At 47.9% G+C, this 19,368-nt stretch overlaps 1 protein-coding gene across 1 annotated transcript in view; it reads left to right on the top strand.

Annotated features, from left to right (window-relative positions):
• The window catches only part of Plxdc1 (plexin domain containing 1), a 57,585-nt gene that overhangs the window by 12,359 nt on the left and 25,858 nt on the right, over positions 1–19,368 (top strand). Inside the window, exons 6-10 of the mRNA XM_035448150.1 lie at positions 14,654–14,797; positions 15,069–15,138; positions 15,707–15,829; positions 16,355–16,473; positions 17,595–17,694. Of these exons, the coding sequence (XP_035304041.1) occupies positions 14,654–14,797; positions 15,069–15,138; positions 15,707–15,829; positions 16,355–16,473; positions 17,595–17,694 (556 nt within the window). The remainder of the gene's footprint in view (positions 1–14,653; positions 14,798–15,068; positions 15,139–15,706; positions 15,830–16,354; positions 16,474–17,594; positions 17,695–19,368) is intronic.

The following is a 19,368-nucleotide window of genomic DNA, read 5'->3' as shown; positions in this document are numbered from 1 at the left end:
GTGGGACCCTAAAGGTTAAGAAAGGGGCCCACAGCAAGAGGCACTCTGAGGTAGTTGGAGCAGAGGAGGAAGAAGTTCAGGTGTCATCGAGGCAGAAGTTTCTGGGCTTGGGGGCGGGGAGCACTCTGTGGGAGGAGATAACTCTGAAAGCTGAAGGGTCTCTTCATCCTTATGAGAGTGTAAACTGGAGGCGGTCTGCACCTGTGGCTGAGGAATCTTGCCTATTGTGTCCAGGCGCCCATAGTTTGCCGCTGCGGGCAGCTTGCGTCTGGGATGAGTGTGAGTGAGTCTGTGGTGGGAAGGGAAGGGTGGAGGCCCAGGATGCAGGAAAACTACAGAAGCAGCAGCAATGAGGATGTGCTTCACAATGTCTTCATTTTCTGTGTCTGAAGAACTTCCAGAAACTTCCAGACGTCAGGCAGTGCTAGAGGGAGTGGGATGTGGTCATGCATGCCTGTGAGCCCAGCTGAGTGTAAAGCGGAAGCCAGGGAATGACTGGAGTTCAGGGCCAGCCTGGGTAGTGCAGGCCAAAAATCATCCTAGAAGCAAAGAAGAATAAACACAGAAAACCCAGACTGCCTCTCACAGTCCACAAGTTTCCACAGCAGGGTGTCTCTAGGCTACTGTTTTCCCATTAGTCTGCTTCTTAGGCTCTCTTAATGAGTGAGCTTTGTTTCTTTGGTGTGTTTGTGGGGAGGGTGGGGGGGGGGCTTAAGTACCCTGTAGGCGTGGTCTTTGAGTAGCTCCAGGGGAGGGTGGGCTTTCTGAGGTCAGAGTCAGGGTTTGGAGAAGGAGGAGGGGGGCTGATGTGCTTCTTATAGCTAAACAAAAGCTCGAAGGCATTTCACCATTTTCTCCTAATGTCACCGTGAAGGGATCTGCTATAACCAGGAGCACGGTGACTCATACTTATAATCCCGGCACTTGGGAGGCTGAGGCAGGAAGATAGCTAAGAATTCAAGACTAGCCTGGGGTACCTTATGAAATCTCTATTTCAGCACATGTATATCTACCCCTGCTTCCCAGTCCAAGGAGATTTGGTGTAACCTAGGGCATAGTGTCTCACGCCTGTAATCCTAGTACTTGGGAGGCTGAGACAGGATTGCTCAGCCTACACAGCAAGTCCTGTCTCAAAAAGGAAAATTGATGTTTAGTGTCACTTTTATTCCTGACCTGGTCATACACTTCTTTCTGTTCACTGTCAGTCCAGCGTCCTGAAGTCATAGCTGACTGTCCAGGCTGGCCTGAGATTTGCTATGTAGGTCAGGCTAGCCTCCAACAGGAGCCACCACACTGTTGTTGGGTACCCACCAGGGAAGACTGACTGGACATGGATTTAAGTATGTAGAAAGTCTATTAGCCATGGAGGGACTACGCTAGGTGTTTGGGATCCCAGTGTAGCACCGAGCCTTTCTCAGAGTGAGCTTTGAAGTACAAGAAACCATGTTCTGTGCTGACATACTTCAGGTAACAAGAAGAGTTATCCAGAAGCAGAACTACAGAAGCCAAAAACCAAGATTAGTTCATTTAGAGACTTTCCCAGCACTACAGACTTTGTGAATCAAGTCTTTGTTTTCACTTTGACAAGTGGTACTATTTATGTGATGAGTTGGCCTGAATGGTACTTCCATCATGGAGTCAGTAGTGCTAAGGCCTTGGACCCTGTTACACACACCTGGCCATGCTCTGCATTTCCAAGACTTCTTTATTGCATGTTTTTTGAAAATCCTCTTTCTTGTTCCTATGTTATGGATGAAACATCTTTTCTCTCTAAGGGTATTTCATAAGCTTTGAGTGTTTTTTTTTGTTTTTTGTTTTTTGTATCCTCTGTATCGTTTGTGATACTATGCTTACCTCAGTCTCTGGAGTAGTTTGGCACCATGACTGATTCTGTCATTATTTAACATTTTGAGATTTCATTCATCAAAATATCACTAGTGTTTGGCACTAGTGTTGCTTTTGATTGTTTTGTTTTTTTGACAGGGTTTCTCTGTGTAGTCCTGGGAATCCTGGTAGTTGATCTGTAGACCAGGCTGGCCTCACAGAGATCTGTCTGCCTCTTCCTCCAGAGTGCTGGGATTAAAGGCGTGAACCACAACTGTCTGGCTCAAATGTTGATTCATAAAATGCCGTATTAAGATGCTCTTCTCAACTCCTGAACTCTTTTGGTTCCCTTATCAGTGTGCCTGAGGCAAATGACTCCCTCAACAGACTCTCATCCCAGCCCCAAGGTGACCTCTCAAAGGACAAAGCCCACTCACTTCCCATTCTGTCTTGCCTTCTGGAACATTCAGAACTGAGGAGTAGGGTAGGTTTGGAAGAAGGGAAGAGTGGACAGTCAGACCATGAGATGTCCCTAAGAAAGGGGCTCCTGTTGGCTTACCCATTCCTCGACGCTTTCTCAGACTCTGGGTTAAATAACTGATACCTGCTCAGGGGCCGGACACGATGGTCAGAAGGGCCATGTCCCAGTCTGCACAAAGAGGACTCCTGGAAGCAATTGTCTGTGGGTGTTTAGTAGGAGCAGTGCATTCCGTGAACCCAGGGGGACTCAATAACACTGGGGCTAAAAAAACAAACAAATAAAAAACCACACAGTCTTGGGCTACGCTCTGGACAGATTAGTTCAGTAGCCTTGAAGCCTGGGATTCATTTCTTCACAGTATCCTCACATGGGGCTGGAGAGATGGCTCAGGGATTAAGAGTACCAGCTGCTTTTTCAGAGGGCCTGGCTGCTCTTCCAAGCATCTACCTGTCACAACTATCTGTAACTCCAGTTTCAGGGGATTGGACACTCTTCTGGTCTCCTTGCTCACCAGGCACACATGTGGCACACACATATGTGCAGGCAGAATATCTGTACACATGAAATACATTAGAATAAAGTGATTTCAAAAATAAAAGGTCTGGAGAGATGGCTAGAGGCTAAGAGCACTGACTGCTCTTCCAGAGGTCCTGAGTTCAATTCCCAGCAACCACATGGTGGCTCACAACCATCTATAGTGAGATCTGGTGCTCTCTTCTGGCATATAGGGATACATGCAGACAGAACACTGCATACATAATAAATAAATAAATAAATAAATAAATAAATCCCTACTTGGGGCAGGGGTGTAGCTCAATGGAGCATTTGCCTAGCAAGTGTGAGGCCCAGGGTTCCATCCTTGCTCCTGTGAAAAAGGAAATAAATAACAAAACTCTGCATGGACATGGTTCTGCTGGACATCTTCAAGTAAGAGCTTCTGGGATCTAAGATGCCCAGGTGATTTTGAGGTTTTTAAAGGAGATTTGTTTTAATTTACTTTGTATTTATGTGTATGTGAGTGTGTCTGTGAGAGTGTATGGCCCGAGTGTGCAGTACCCCCAAAGGCCAGAAGAGAGTGTCACATCCCCTGGAGCTGGGATTACAGGAAGTTATGAGTCAGTGAATGTAGGAGCCCCACTTGGGTCCTCTGGAAGAATTCTATGTGCATTTCTCTCCAGTCCCTCCAGCCAGTTTTATAATGGTGGCCAGAGCAGGCCAGGAAGGCTGAGATAGGAAGGTCACAAATTCAAGGCCTACATGGGTTACAGAGTGATTTCAAGGCTAGCTTGGGCAACTTAGTGAAAACCTGTTTCAAAAATAAAATGAACAGGACAGGTGTGGTGGGGCATGCCTTTGATCCCAGAACTCCGAAGACAGAGGCAGGAGGATCTCTATCAATTCGAGGCTAGCCTGATCTATATAGTGAGTTCCAGGGCAACCAGGGCTGTGTAGAGAGACTCTGTCTCAAAAAATAAAATAAAATGGTAAAAAGAGAGCCAGGTGGCCTAGCATTTGCCTAGGGTTCGAGGCCCAAAGTCCAGTACTTAATACTAAAAAAAAAAAAAAAAAAAAAGTGAGGTGTGGCAGGAGGATTACCACTAGTTCAAAGACAGTCTAGAAGTACTTAGTCACTTCTAGAACAAAGAATAGGATCTTGTCTCAAAGTTCCTGAAAGAAATAAGTCAGTAGTAGTGGCCAACCTGACAGCAAGGACACCAGGCTTTTCAGATGTACCTCGTATCAATACTTGAGCACATGACTTCTAACATCAAGAGGGTTCATGACCCCTTGACAACCACTCACCAAGAGGCCACACTGCAGCTAGGCATGGTGGCACACACCTTTAGTCCCAGCACTAGGAAGGCAGAAGTAGGTAGATTGAGGCCAGGCTGGTCTACAGAGTGAGTTCCATGACAGCCAGGGCTACACAAAGAAACTGTCTCAAAAAACAAACGAATTAATTTTTTTAAAAAAGTGGCCACACTGAAGAACAAGGCCACCTGAGAGAAGACACCTCTATCTGGTTGTCCCCAGCTCTGTCTAAGAAACAGGAGGTGAAGGCTTAGGATGGCCGCTATCTGGAAGAGGGTTCAGAGGCCACATCAGGAAAAGAGTCCTCTCATCCTTAGTGGGCGGGAGTGGGACCTGCCTCAGGCCAGGTGCAGCTGCCGGGACAAATGTAGATCCCGGGTCTCAAGGCTGCAGTGAATCAGCGATTCAGCTGCGAGCCCCGCGGAAATGGCTTAGGAAATGGTTTCTCAGCACTGTGGGCCTGCTGTGGGCTGGGTTGAGTCAGGCACAGGGGGCCTCTGCCAAGGACGGAGGCGGGCAAGCAGCTGTGCTAAAGGAAACCCATGACAGCCAGGGACCAGAGCCAGGGCTCTGGGGATCTTGCAGGCTGTCTTCTGGCTTGCGTCCTTTTCAGGTGGTCCTCTAGAACACAGAGGAGTCCAGGAGACCGTAGACAGTACAGTGAAGAGACTTGAGTCCTGATCCCTGGAGGCGTGGAGGGGGAGACCCTTAGGGTGCTTCCTGGTGCAGAGAAAGCTCTAGCTGGGGCTGTGTTCGACAGCCGGGGAGCTGGGGAGCAGAAGAACGGTCTTATTTTTGCCTCATGTTGCTTGGCACCCGCACCGCAGAACCTGTGTGTGTTTGTATTGTATGCCTCCCTCTGGCACCTTAGAACCAGGCTGTCTCGTCTTTTGTGATCAGTGCCTGTCCGCGGCAGGTACTCCTCCTCTGAGGGAGCAAAGGAAGGAGGGGCTAGAGTCTCCAATGGTGTTAGAGAGAGTGGACCCAGGGTCCTCCAAGGCCCTCTGTTCCATGTACCTGGTGCTCACTCACAGCACTTTGTGAGGAAGGGGTTGCCAGGGTCATTAGGGAGTCTGTGTCCATTTCACACTCGGCTCTGCCCTAAGCAGGTTTCAACTAGGGCTGCTGACTGCCTGCCTGTGAGGCAAGGTCTCTCACTAACCCTGGAGCTTCTCATTGCGCTTCAGGGTCAGGATCCACCCATCTCTTCAGCACTGACACGAGCATGCATGGCCATGCCCTGCTTTTCCATGGTTGCTAGGGACTCGAACTCAGGTCCTCTTGCTTTCATAGCAAGCACTCTTTCCCACGGGCCATCTCCCCAGCCCCGTGTCTGCTTGCTTAGAGTCTCATCCTGTAGCCAAGGCTGGAACTTACTGTGTAACCTACAGTGAAATTTGTTGTCCTCCTGCATGAGTCTCCTGAGTGCCTCGATTACAGGTATCTGGACACCCAACTCACATTGCAGTTTTGATTTGAATTTCCCCGATGACTAACGACACTAAAAGTTTTTCTGTGTTTTTATTGGCTATTTGTGTATCTTCCTTGGAGGAGAGTCTACTGACAACTTCACTCAGTTTTTAAATCAGGTTGTCTGTTTTTGTCTTGGGAAAATCCTTGAGCCCTCAAGCCCATGTTTTCATTGTGCTGCGGATGATGTTGGCTCAGTGTGACTGCAAAGAGGATTCAGTCAGGTCCACGAAGGCTGACCTGACAGGGTTGCAGAGGGTGTACCCTGGTCCACGAAGGCTGACCCTAACCGGGCTGCAGAGGGTGTGTACTGGGTGTGAAATGGTCTGTGGTCCACAGTGGCCAGCCAGACTGGTTTTCCTGAGATGGTCTTTTCCTGAGACTTGCTGGGTGATGGCAACACATGCCTTTAATCTTGGCACTGTGGGGGGAGGCAGGTGGATCTCTGTGAGTTCAAGGCCAGCCTGGTCTACAGAGCAAGTTCCAGGACAGCAAGGGCTGTTACACAGAGAAACCCTGTCTCAAAGAACTGAAAAGAAAGAAAGAAAGAAAGAAAGAAAGAAAGAAAGAAAGAAAGAGAAAGGAAGAAAGAAAGAAAGGAAGAAAGAAAGAGGGGGAGGGAGGGAGAGAGAGAAAGAGAGAGAGAGAGAGAGAGAGAGAGAGAGAGAGAAAGTAGGGACTCCAGATATTGGTGTTTTCCATGGTATTTTCCATACAAAGCAAGGAAGGTTCCAGTTAGTTCTCTTTATAAGTTGAATTCTCTTGCTTTTTGGATATTTGTTGTTAATCTCTCCCCAAAACATTACTGCAAGTTCTTTGCCAAAGTTCACTTTCTGCCCATAATTTATCAATTTCATCATTATTAAAAGGTACTATAATTTAATTTCTGCTGGGTCTATTCCTGCTATTTGACAAAATCTCAATTTCTTTTTCGAATTAACTCAAGGGCTGGAGAGATGGCTCAGAGGTTAAGAGCACTGGCTGCTCTTCCAGAGGTCCTGAGTTCAATTCCCAGCAACCACATGGTGGCTCACAACCCTCTGTAATGAGATCTGGTGCCCTCTTCTGGCCTGCAGGTGTACATGTAGGCAGAACACTGCATATATAATAAATAAATTTAAAGAAAAAAGAATTCACTCAGAGACCTTTTCCACATAAGTTTTAAATTTTTTTTTTACTCAGTTTATGTGGTAAAAAGATCCATTCGGGGCTGGAGAGATGGCTCAGTGGTTAAGAGCACTGACCAGCACTTCCAGAGGTCCTGAGTTCAATTCCCGGCAACCACATGGTGGCTCACAACCACCTTGAATGAGATCTGGTACCCTCTGCTGGCCTGCAGGCAGAAGACTGTATACATGATAAATAAAACCTTTAAAAAAACATCCATTCTAAGATTATATCTTCCCTCTGCATTAAGATGTCACCCATGTAATGGTAGACTATAGATTGAGGAAATTGCTTACCTATCATTCCCAACGGCTGAACTACAAAATATTGGCACAGGGTGGGGCTGTTTAACATTCCCTGTGGGAGAACCTTCCACTGATATCTGTTAGCAGGCTAAGAATTGTTATAAGTAGGTACTGTGAAGGCCAAGTTTTCTCTATCTTTTTCTTGCAAAGGGTTCGTGAAGAAACCATCTTTTAAATCAATAACTATAAGAGGCCATCCTTTAGGCAATGGAGAAGGCCAGGGAATTCCAGACTGTAGAGAACCCATTGGCTGAATCACCTTATTAATAGCTCTTAGATCTGTTACCATTCTCCATTTGTTTCTAAGATTGGGGAAATGCTAATCTGAGTATTCCATTGCTGTAACAAATCACATCCTCACAAATTTATTGCAATATTAGCAACATATGGCTTTAATTTTCCCCTCTGTCCTTCTGGCCCTACACATTTGACTCACACTCTGTTTTACCTGAGATAAAGTTCCAGCCCCTAAAAGTTGAACATTTACCTCCTGAAAGGGCCAATTTGGATGCCAAGGTTCTGGTGAAATTATTGTTACATCCACACCTGTGTTAACCAGACCTTCATTGACAGCATTATTTATTCATAGTTTTAGTTTTGGTCTTTGTTCATTTATGGAGGTTTGCAAAAATACTCACCTTATGGTTTTTCCTGAATTTTTTGTTCTCTCTTCTATAGTTGTTCTATCTTCCAGAGGTATGATTTCTTATATAGGCATTAGGTTCTTTAATTGCTCTGGGAAGGGGCTTCCTCTACAATGACAGAAATGACTAAAGCAAATTTGGCATGAGGGCCTGTGAGAGGCCCCTCAAGAAGTTTCCTGATGACACAGGGTTACCTTGAATGTCCTTTGTTGATCTACATTCATTAGTCCAATGCCTGTCCTTGCCACGCCTTCTGCGTTATCCAGAAGGGAGGGATGTTCTGTTTGGATTGTGTTTAGGAAAAACATTGTTCCTATGAATGCCCTGTTTACAATCTCATTTAAAGTGACCTTGTTTGCCACAATTGAAACACTTGACATTTTGATTTTTCTTCAAACGTCTGGAAATCACCTGTTCTAGCCATGCATCACCATGGTCATGAACTTTAATATTGATTATATCTGGGATCCTTTCCTCCAAGGGTGCTTTGAAGGCCTAATCATCCTTTCGCATTGAGAATTAGCATTTTTAAAAGCCAGCGATTCAATTATTATTTGTCTAGCTTTTGAAATTTGGTGGTATTCTATTTACTGCTAATGACAGTCTTTGTAAGAAATCCGTGAAGGCTTCCTTATATAACTTTTGTAAATGATTCAGTTTTCTTTCCTACTTCTTTAATTCTATTCCAAGTGTTCAAAGTTGCTGTACAGCATAAACCCAAGAGGTGGTCATCATACGGACATTGCCTTTCTAAAGTGGCATAATCTCCTCTCCAAGAAGTTGATCTTGGGAGGTTTCCATACCGCTACATCCGCACCTTTGTTCAATAGTCTTAGCCCCTTCTTTGAACCAGGTCCTCCATTGTAATTGAGGACCAGGCTCTAAAATGGCTTTAACCAAGTCTCTCCAGTCTATAGGGATAATTCTACTGCAAGCTGATGACGAGTTAACATCTGCTTCACAAATGATGAATGGATGATACATGAGACTATGGCTTCCTTGAGTCTCCTTAAATCTAGCATTGGCACAGGCTTCCAAGTAACTCTTACAGAACCTTTTTCATTTGGCACTTCCTGTAAAGTTACTGGATATATTAAGGTTGGTTGTTTGGAAAACTTAGGCTGTTCCTCTCTAACCTTAAAATGCAATGTTTAACTTGGTTCTCCATTAAATTCCTCTGTCTGGGTTTGAAAATCTCAATGATCTACTTTAATAAGTTTTTGTAAGCCCTGCATCTTGGCATTCATATCAACCAACTTTTTTAGAGATAAACTAATAATTATCAAAATGACAACAAGGATTATCAAAATGATATTTAAAAGTTATGTCAATCCTGGTTGATTATCCCTTTATTTAATTGTTCCATTTTTAAATCATGCATTGCATAATCATAGAGAGATTTAACTCTCTCCATTGTGATAGTGTTTCCCATTTTTAATGTGGGGAAAATACTCTCTCTTTTAACTAATTCCTTCCTTTAAGAATTCCCTGTTTTCTCACCAAATCTGCCAAGGATGACGATGAAGGAGTGAGGCTGATGGCAGCTACCTACTTTGGCAGTAGCCCAAGAAGGATGTCCCAGGACAGCCTACCAGGAGAGAGGAAAGAAAAACCTAGTCAGCAGGGTGGGGCCTGCTGACTCCACCCTGCATAAAACATTGCATTTTAAGGTTAGAGAGGAACAGCCTAAGTTTTCCAAACAACCAACCTTAATATATACAGTAACTTTACAGGAAGTGCCAAATGACTCCGGCCTGGGCCAGTGGCCATTGGGCAATCCTACCCACTCAGCCACCCTACCCACTGAGCTGTCCTATCCACTGGGCTACCTTACCCACTGGGCCCTCCCAGCTCAGGACAGGTGTTTCGGATGCTCTATTTTCTCTTGATCCCGAAGGGATGGCTGAAGTCACCTGCCCATGGTCACACATCCAATGAGTGGCAGAGCCAGTTCTGTTCACAATCTAGATCTTAGCCGCCATCTCCTTTAGGAGGAATGGTGTAGGGAAAACCTTTTTATGTTTTTAAATTTGCATTTTTAATTTTTAAATTTTTTCTCTGCAAATTTTTAAATTTTCCTTATGCAGATGTCAGCTCTGATCTGCAGGTTTGGGGTTGGCCAGGAACAGTGCCCTCTCTTCCCCTCCCTTCCCTCTCCTCCTCTTCCCTCTCTCCCTCCTTTCCTTCCTTCCTTTCTTGTTTATTTAAGAGTTTTTAACCCCTTTTAGCTCTGTCTGGCCTGGAACTCACTCTGTAGCTTAGGCTGGCCTTTAACTGGTAGCAATACCTCTGCCTCAGTTTTCCAAGTACTAAGATTACTCAATGAGTCCCCACATCTGGCTTTTTCTTTCCTTTCCTTTTCTTTCTTTCTTTCTTTCTTTCTTTCTTTCTTTCTTTCTTTCTTTCTTTCTTTCTTTCTTTTTTCTGCCTTTCTTTCTTTTTGAGTCCTGGAACTAACTATGTAGACCAGGCTGATCTCGAACTCCCAGAGGTCCTCCTGTCTCAGCTTCCCACGTGTGGGGAGTGAAGGTATGACTGCTACAACTGGCCCAGAACTCTGCATTTCTGACGGGCTCCTAAGGGGCTCTGTTGTTGCTGACCTCAGGTTATTTTGAGTAGCTGGGATCTAGAACACTTTCTGGGTGGGTGGCTTTGTAAACCCTAATGGACTGGGCTGACGGCAAAGCCCCCTTCTCAGTAGTACTTCCTTGCTTGGCTCCAGCTGCCTCGGTGCTATCCTGACAAGCCTGGCTAGCCAAGTTCTCCTGCCAGCCCTGCAGTGCCCTTGGTGGCTTGCCCAGCATCCGGAACAGCCAGCCGGCTGGCAGGTGATGGGATAATTGTGACAGCTTAGCTGGAGTTCCTTTCCAGAAACATCTTCAGCTCAGCCAAAGTAAATACAGTGTCACCGTCAGAGTGGAGTGCCTGGAGGGTCTCAGGGCAGCGTGAGTAATGGAGAGAGAAGAGCCCTTGCTATGTGAACTAGGATGGAGTGTTTGAGGAGGTAGCCTGTGCTGTCAAGACATTTCATGGAAAGGCCCAACAGAATCATCTGAGAGCTAGCACTTACAGGATACCTGCTGTGGGCACCGGGCCAAGAGCTTTTGGTTGTCCTGTACAAGGGAATCCTTTCAAGACTGCAGAGAAGAGACCATCATCAACATCATCATGTCTGGGTTTTGAACTCGGATCAGGCTGACATCAAAGCCCGCACACTTGATCCTGAAGCTGTGGTTTTTCAAATGATGCCCCATGGAATCCTAAGAGTTCCTGGAGATGCCCCACGGGCTGCTATGGGATGGAGGGTGATGGAGAAGGCTCCAGAAGGTACAGAGTGGCTTGGCTGTAATGTGATGTAGCTGCTGAGCTGCCGAGGAAGAAAGAAAAAAGGTCTGAGCTCACCCCATTGCCTGTGAAACAGGGAAATTATTGACCAGGGCTTTGTGACATTTCACGGATACTGCCTCCTTCACTAGACTTCCTGACCCTCTTTGAAATGTCAAGCCAGCACTGCCCCAGCACCTAGGGGCCATCCTCTGGGGTGATAAGCAGCAGGTTGTATGCAGTGATGGTCTGTGGATGGTGAGTTCCTCGGCCTGTACATCCTGAACAAGACACACACAATATTGATACCTTGTACATGTATTAACTGTACATTGTACAGTGTTAACTGGCTGGAGAGATCAACTAGGGCTTGCTTCCCCACACACCCCCTTTCTTTGTTTTTATTTATCTATTTATTTGAGATAGAGTCTCATACAGCCTAGGCTGGCCTCAGACTTGCAATGTAGCCAACTCTGGTCTTGAGCTCCTGATCCTCCAGCCTTTACCTCCCAAGCACTGGGACCTCAAACATACATCACTATGCCCTGCTTATGTATTAATTAGAATGCACTTTCAGCCCTTGTAGTAAATACCTCTGTGACTGGGCCTTAAGATACACAATAAATCTCTTTTCTCACAGGGAATAGTATGAACAAGGGCTGTTAAAGAGTCTCCGTGATGTAGGAAGTTTCCCTCTGTCCTGTTGCTCTGCACTGTGCAAACGTGCCTTCCATGTTTGTAATCTAAAATGGCTGTTTCTGTTCTAGCCGTCACACCTGCATCCCATTTTGGCTCAGGGTGAGAGGAGGGGAGGGCACATAATTCTGCTAATGTCCCATTGGTCATACACAGCCATGTGGCTGGGAGGACTGGGGAGATCCAGTCAAGTTAGGTGGCCCCTGCCCAGATAAAGTGGAGGGTCTGCTGCTGCAGGAAGATGGGGACAGTGGTTACTTCCAGGCCATTATCTCTCTCTGCCATAGTGGATATCCTCCACCAGGACTACTAGGGCAGGTGGCAACATGACTGGGGGCCTATAGTGACACCAGGAAGTGTCCTCAAGGTTTATTCCAAGCTATAGGACTCTGCTGTAGTGTTCAGTCAAGAAACCAGCTGTGGTTGACTTTGTGTAAGAAACAAACAAACAAATATGGTGGCCAGGAAACAGCTGTCCAGAAACTTGGTTTTCTGCTTCTCTCTTGCTGTTCAGATTTGTGCTGTTTAATGAAGAGCTGCCTGGGGTCTTCCTGGACTTCCAGCCACCCCATAGAGAAGACTGTTCCATGTAAGGTCCCTTCAATTTCCAGCAACCATCTTAGCAGTGTCACAGATAAGGTCTAGACTCTGAGGACCCTAGACAACTATGGGAATCAGAGCTGCTTAGCCTGTCTCTCCAGGCACACCTCTTCCTGCCTGATTCCATTCTTCATAGTTGGAGCAAGAAGCCAGGAGCTATTCCTTCTCCTGTCTGGGGACCAGTGTCTCCTGTGGACAAGGCAAGGTAGCAGTTTTAGCTCAGCTCTTCAGCCACTAGCCTCTCACCTATTCAATTTTACTCTCCCTCTGGAAGGATGAGGTTAGCTTAGACTGTAGAGCGATAGATGAAAATGATGAGCTTCCATTGCACAGAGTGTGTGTGTCTGTGTGTGTGTGTGTGTCTGTGTGTGTGTGTGTGTGTGTGTGTGTGTGTGTGTGTGTGTGTGCACCTGTGGGTGTGTTGAATCATGTGACCACCTGTTGTGGCATCTTGTTCTGCCAGTGGACTTGGGGTGGTGGCTGTATCCTAGGTGTGCAGACATGACCCCTTATAAGGAAGAGGAGGGGGCTAGAGAGATGGCTCAGCAGTTAAGAGCACTAACTGTTCTTCCAGAGGTCCTGAGTTCAATTCCGGGCAACCACATGGTGGCTCACAACCACCTTGAATGAGATCCGGTGCCCTCTGCTGGCATGCTGGCAGAAGACTGTATACTTAATAAATAAATAAAATCTTTAAAAAAAAAAATAAGGAAGAAGAGGGGCTGGCTTGATCTCTTGGGTCGTGGTGGAGCATCCAGAAGGGCAGAGATTGCATCTTCAGGAGTCAGATGCAGTTATTTCCCGCCATTGTGTGAGTGCTCCCCTAATAAATACTGTTAATCATTTATCTGGGTTTTGTGGACTTCTTTAAACCTGCCTTCAGTCACCCATTCCAGCCAGTCTGGTTGAGGAAGCACCAAGTTGGAGAACATGGCAGGTGTGGCCTGAGATGAAGCAGATGTTCTTGGATGGGGTCTGGGAACCCTAAAACACATATGCAGCTGGGCGTGGTCCTCACATACACAGCAAGACTTGCATCTAAACTTCATTTCCTTTTTTTCAGAGACCAGATCCCCTGGAGCTGGAGTGATAGGCAGTTGTGAGCCCTGCAGTGTGGGTGTTGGGAAGGGAACTCGGGTCTTCTGCAGGAGCAGCAAGCCCCCTAGTTAAGAGTGAGCCGTCACTCCAACCCAAAGCTGGCTTTTATTAAACTGCTATTTTGTTTGAAACAGGAATGTAGAGACAAGCTACAGACTTGCAATATCGGGTGGTCCCAGCAGACCCCCCCCCATATTCCTTTACTTATCTCTCCAAGACCATCCCAACCCTGAGTCTCCAAAATGTGTTCAGAGGGTGTGGCTTGTCAGGTCTGCTGCTCTGCAGACAGGGGGGTGGCCAGGGCCCCAGCTCCCTGCTTCCACTGGGCTCAGGCCAGGGGCTGGCTGGGTAGTTGGCAGTTCTACAGGAAGAACATGGTTTGCTCTGCTGTGTCTGCAGACTGATTAATGATCCAGGATGCAGGGCATCACAGTACCCGAGGCAGCCTTGGGAGCCTCTGACCTCCCTGCTGCTGCACTAGCCTTCTATGAGGTGTTCTTGGTCCAGCTCCAGGAAGCGTTGAGACACAGCCCAGCTCGATGGTTTTCCCATTCTTTCTGCCAGCCACTTCCCTGGCCTCCTACAAGCCCTGGCCCCAGAGGGAGACCGTGGAATGAACCCAGGCCACTGTGGTATCCCCACCAGCCACATAGGGAGATGCAAAATTATCCTTTGAGGAACTCCTTGCTTCTCTCTTCTTTCAATCCATCTGGTGACCACATCAGAGTGTTCCATTGCCTGTGTCCTGTCTCCTCCAACAGACTAGCAACTCCCCAAGATCAGCAACCGCCTTCTCCTTTAAATGTCTAAGACATAGTTGTAGATTTTTTTTTTTTCTTTTCACTTTTTTCTTAGTGCAGGTCAGAGATTGTGTGTCCCCTGTGGTCCAGGCACACTCCTTTTAGACAAAGGCTTTATCTGGGGTTTCTCCATCATGTCCCCAGTGCTGAACTTGGCCTTTGTTATGCTCTGAAACATTCAGGGTTACAGGAATTGCTTGTCTGGGCAGGACAGAGCTGAACCCAAATAGAGCTAGTGTGGATTTGGCTAGGGCCAGACCTGTTGAGGAATGGCACAGGACCGTGCTCTTCAGGGGTGTTCCAGGAGCTCCCAGTGGGTCCAGTGCTCTGGGCCAGGAGGATCTGGGGAAGTCTAGGTAGGGAAGGACAGAGCTGGTGCCCAGCTTACCTTGCTCATCACACCTCGTACGGGTTCTATCTCTGTCCCTGCAGGAGGACAACCACAACTACTATGTGTCCCGAATCTATGGCCCTGGTGAGCGTCGCAGCCGGGATCTGTGGGTGGACATGGCCATGGCCAACCGGAGCCATGTGAAAGTCCACAGGATCCTCTCAAGCTCTCACCGACAGGCTTCAGTGAGTGCCTAGGCCTCGCAGGACAGCCTGCGCTGGGAGGCTGGGGGCTAGGCCACAGTGGCTGCCTGGAAGTGGACATGGTTCTGGCCTGAGGTTTGTGATCCAGGGGTAGGTACAGACAGAGGATGCAAAGTGCAGGACCTACCTGTAGTGCTAGGGGGCCTACCCTGGATGTGCTGTGCCCACATTGTTCAGGCAAGTCTGGGTCAGGGAGGGTGACCAGAGTTTGGCTGGCAGCTCTACCCATGGGGACTCTCTCCTGTCCCTGCAGAGAGTGGTCTTGTCCTTTGATTTCCCTTTCTATGGGCATCCTCTGCGGCAGATCACCATAGCAACTGGAGGTAAGGAAAAACCAGTGAGGTTGGGGGGGGGGACTTGGAGGTCTCAGCATGACTCAGGAAGGCTGTTGAGGGACTCATAGAGACAGGAAGATGGGTGGGCTAGGGAGGCAGCCAGGGAATGTCTTGAATGTTCCGCTCAAATCAGGTGACCTCTGTGTGTTTACCTGCATGTGTGTGCATACATCCATCCTGCTGGACCAACACAGTCAGTGAGCACAGCTCTGGGCTCTCCATTTCTGAGTCTGAGCCCAAGGAAGCAAGGACTAGGGTCCCTGTTGATATGAGGCATCTCTTTGATTCCTGTCACTTTCATTCTGTTTCCTGATTCCCCTGAAACTGGGGGAGATGGGAGTTACTTCCTCTTCCTTTTCCTACGTGGAGACAGGGACAAGAATTCTCTAGTCTGGGCCATTTTTCTGTTTCACCAAGTCCAGAGCCCACTGGGTAGGGTGGGGGATGAGGCTACAAGGCTCACTTCTAGCCCCTGCCAGTTTGTGTGTGTGGGACCTTAGAGGCAGCCCCTTGAGCCATTTCTAGTGATACCTCCAAGCCTCTCTTCCTTCCTTAGGCTTCATCTTTGTGGGTGATGTGCTCCACCGGATGCTCACGGCTACTCAGTACGTGGCACCCCTGATGGCCAACTTCAACCCTGGCTACTCTGACAACTCCACAGTTGCTTACTTTGACAATGGTGAGGTCTGATCCCAGAGTACGGTTCACCTAGCACTGGGAGGTCCTGGCCTAACCCCTTCATGAGAGCCCTAGACCCACAGTTACAGAGACAGACAGCTGCCTTTCCATCCTACCCTACGGTGTTTTCTCACCTGTAAGAAGGGCACTGAAGCACCGTTGCCTAGCATTGCTGAGCCAGTGAAGACATGAGAGCTTTCTCAGGAACTTCCATTCCTTCTCATTCTTATCTGCCCCCACCCCCCAGGAGACAGACATTCTCATGTTTCCTTTTGTCTCCAGGGGTCAGGATGGATAAGAAAGAAGGGGTACACACACACACACAGAGTAAGAAATGAGCAACTTGGGGTTCTGGAACATAGACAGGATCTTTGGGGGCCTCTGTAGCTCAGAAGCCAGGCTGGTGGTGTGGGTCGCCAAGTCCTGCTTCTCAGATTCACAAATAGCCCCCAAATCTGACTATCATGTCTGCTGGGTCCCACTGCACTATCTCCCTGTTCAGCTAGGTCTCTGTTCTTCTCCCCAGGGACGGTCTTTGTGGTTCAGTGGGACCATGTTTACCTCCAGGGCCGGGAGGACAGGGGCAGCTTCACCTTCCAGGCAGCCCTTCACCAAGATGGCCGCATTGTCTTTGGCTACAAAGAGGTGAGCGAGCTCTAGAGCCCCTTGTTTATCCAGAAAGTCTGTATAGGTAAACTGCAGTGTGCTGGGCATGGGGCTTGTTGTCAGGACAGCTCTGGACTGGCACTTGGTGCTTACACAGCTGCAGATCTCATCGGGAGAGATGATTGCAGAGACCAGTATGGAAATGCCACTAGGACTAGTGCACCTACATAAAGGCTTCCAGGGCTAAAAGCCTGCTGTGGGGATCTTCACATTGTCAGAGCCAGGGGAAGCTTCCCTGAGGAAAAGCATTGAAAATGGCAGGATGAACAGGAGTGAAGGAAATAAGGAAAAGAAGAAAGGCTCTCTTAGAGACACCATGACCATAACAACTCATATAAAGGAAAACATTTAATTGGGGTGGCTTGCAGTTCAGAGGTTCAGTCCATTATCATCATGTCATGACGTGACAGTGTGCAGGCAGACATGGTGCTGGAGAGGTACCTAGGAGTTCTTATATCTTGACTCACAGGCAACAGGAAATGGTCTGCCTTACTGAGCATGGCTTGAGCATATATGACCTCAAAGCCTACCTCCACAGTGACACACTTTCTCCAACAGGACCACACCTACTCCAACAAGGCCACACCTCTTTGGGGGCCATTTTCTTTCAAACCACACAAGTGCATCGAGGGCAGAGAGTGGCATGCACAGAGGTCCTGTGGCAGGACAGAGCATGGCTTATACAACGCACTAGAAGAAGTGGAGAGTGGGCAGACAGGATGGGACAGGGAACAACCAGCTGTACCTTTGGAAAAAGCCACTCTGACTCCAGAGTGGGGAACAGACTATTGGAGACTAAGGGAATGTTGGGAGAAGGAAGATGAGAGAACCAAACAGACATAAGAACCACTGCGTTAACTCAGTATTTGTAGATGGGTGAGAAGAGAGAGAGAGGAGAGAAGAGAAGGGGAGAGTCTGAGGGCGGCTTCCAGCCTGTGTGGAGCTAGAGGGTCTATGTGTGAGGAATTGCGGCTTTCCTAGAACATGGTTCTGGGTGTTTAAGTCCTGAGCAGACAGCTGGGTACGGAGATCTGAGTGGGGACTTCGTGGCCATGGAGGTTCTGGGTGGATGGCAGGTGCCCCCCTTTTCCCTGCTGCAGATCCCCATGGCTGTCCCGGAAATCAGCTCTGCCCAGCACCCTGTCAAGGCTGGCCTGTCAGATGCCTTCATGATCCTCAATTCATCCCCAGAGGTGCCAGGTGAGTCCGCATACAGAGACCTCTGTAGTAGCCACTTTTCTCTTTCCTATGACAAAATGCCTCACAAAGACCATTTGAGGAATGTGAGTTTGTTCTGGCTCACATGGTCGAGAAGGAGAGTCAGTGAGTGTGAGGTGCTGGTCAGGAGTCAGGAAGCAGAGAGGCGGATGCTGGCATTCGGTCCTGGTGCCTAGCCCATGATAACACCACCGGTATCCCAGGCCACCCTCCCTTCCTCGGCTGAACCTCTCTGGAAAACCCTTTTGAAGATGTGTCCCGGGTGATCCTGAATCTAATTAGGTTGATGACGGAGACTAACCACCATGCCTTCAGCATCCATGGGCGATTGGTCCTAGGACACTTTAGAGTTCCCAGTGTCCCTGGGCTGCTCAAAAGCACTCACTTCCAAGCCCCTGTCCCTTAATCAAGTTATAATATCCTAGGATCTTTGTATTTTTCATGGAGGACAGACTGTCTCTTGTCTTGGCTGAATGTGTAGGGAGCATCCTAAAAACTCAAGTTTGTGGCTCCCCTTGCTCCATGCTGTGTGGCTCTGTTCAGATCCCATTGTCATTTAAGTCCCAACTCTAATTCTAAATACTAGATTCAGGACTGGTGTCCAGTGAGTGCAACTCACTATAGTGTGTCTGTTGTTGGAGCAATTGGAAGGGGACTTGGCATGTGGCTCGGTGGCAGAGCCCTTGCATAGCACGTGCAGAGCCCCAGGTTCCATCCACTGTCAGTGCAACAGCGAGAGGCATTGGTGCATTTTTCTCAGACAGTATTCTAGCCTTCACTAAGGTTTTGATTTTTCAGGACAGGGTTTCTCAGTGTAACAATCCTGGCTGCCCTGGAACTCACTCTGGAGACCGGGCTTGCCTCAAACTCACAGAGATCCGCCTGCCTCTGCCTCCCAAGTGCTGGGATCAAAGGTGTATGCCACCACTGCCCAGCACTCTTCACTGAGTTTTAAAGTGGGCTACATAACATGTGCAAGGCCTTGGGCTCACTCTCTTGTACCACAAAAATAAATAAATAATATCACAGCCCCTGCGTTCAGGAGTGACAGCTCTTTAAAGTGTTAGGATCCTTTAAATTCATTTTGCAAGCAGGGAATTCGCATGGATTAGGTTGAGCCTTGAGTAGCAGTGACCCCAAGATGACTGGTTGAAATGCTTCTGGCCTACAGAGTGTTGTTTCCATGAATATCCCACTGTCCGAGCCCAGAATGGGAGGCCTCTTCTGTCCTGTGCGCATGTTCAGCCCTTTGCTGCCTGGGACTGATAGAGTAGAATTCAGTTTTCCTGATCGTGAAGATTCCACAGCCATCTGGGTGCCATGACATATGTCTGCGATGTCAGCAACCTGGCAGTGGAGGCAGGAGTTCAAAGCCAGGCTGTGTTACAGGAGATGCTATCTATAAAAAAACAAATCAAAACAAGCAAGCAAGCAAACAAACAAAACCAAGTAGTCTAGGGTGATGACTCAGTAGGTAAAATGTTTTCCTAATAACTAGCATAAGAATCTGCCTTCCGATGCCTACATCCCCCCCCACTCCCATCCCCGCAGCCTCCACCCCCTCATGATGGCACATGCCTGTAATTGTACCACTGAGGAGGCAGACCCCTTTGAACTTAATGGACGTCTGGTCTTGCCCAATCATTGAGCTCCTGG

Source organism: Cricetulus griseus, chromosome 7, assembly GCF_003668045.3.
Source record: "Cricetulus griseus strain 17A/GY chromosome 7, alternate assembly CriGri-PICRH-1.0, whole genome shotgun sequence".
Lineage (NCBI taxonomy): Eukaryota > Metazoa > Chordata > Mammalia > Rodentia > Cricetidae > Cricetulus > Cricetulus griseus.
This window is presented reverse-complemented; position numbering and strand designations above follow the sequence as displayed.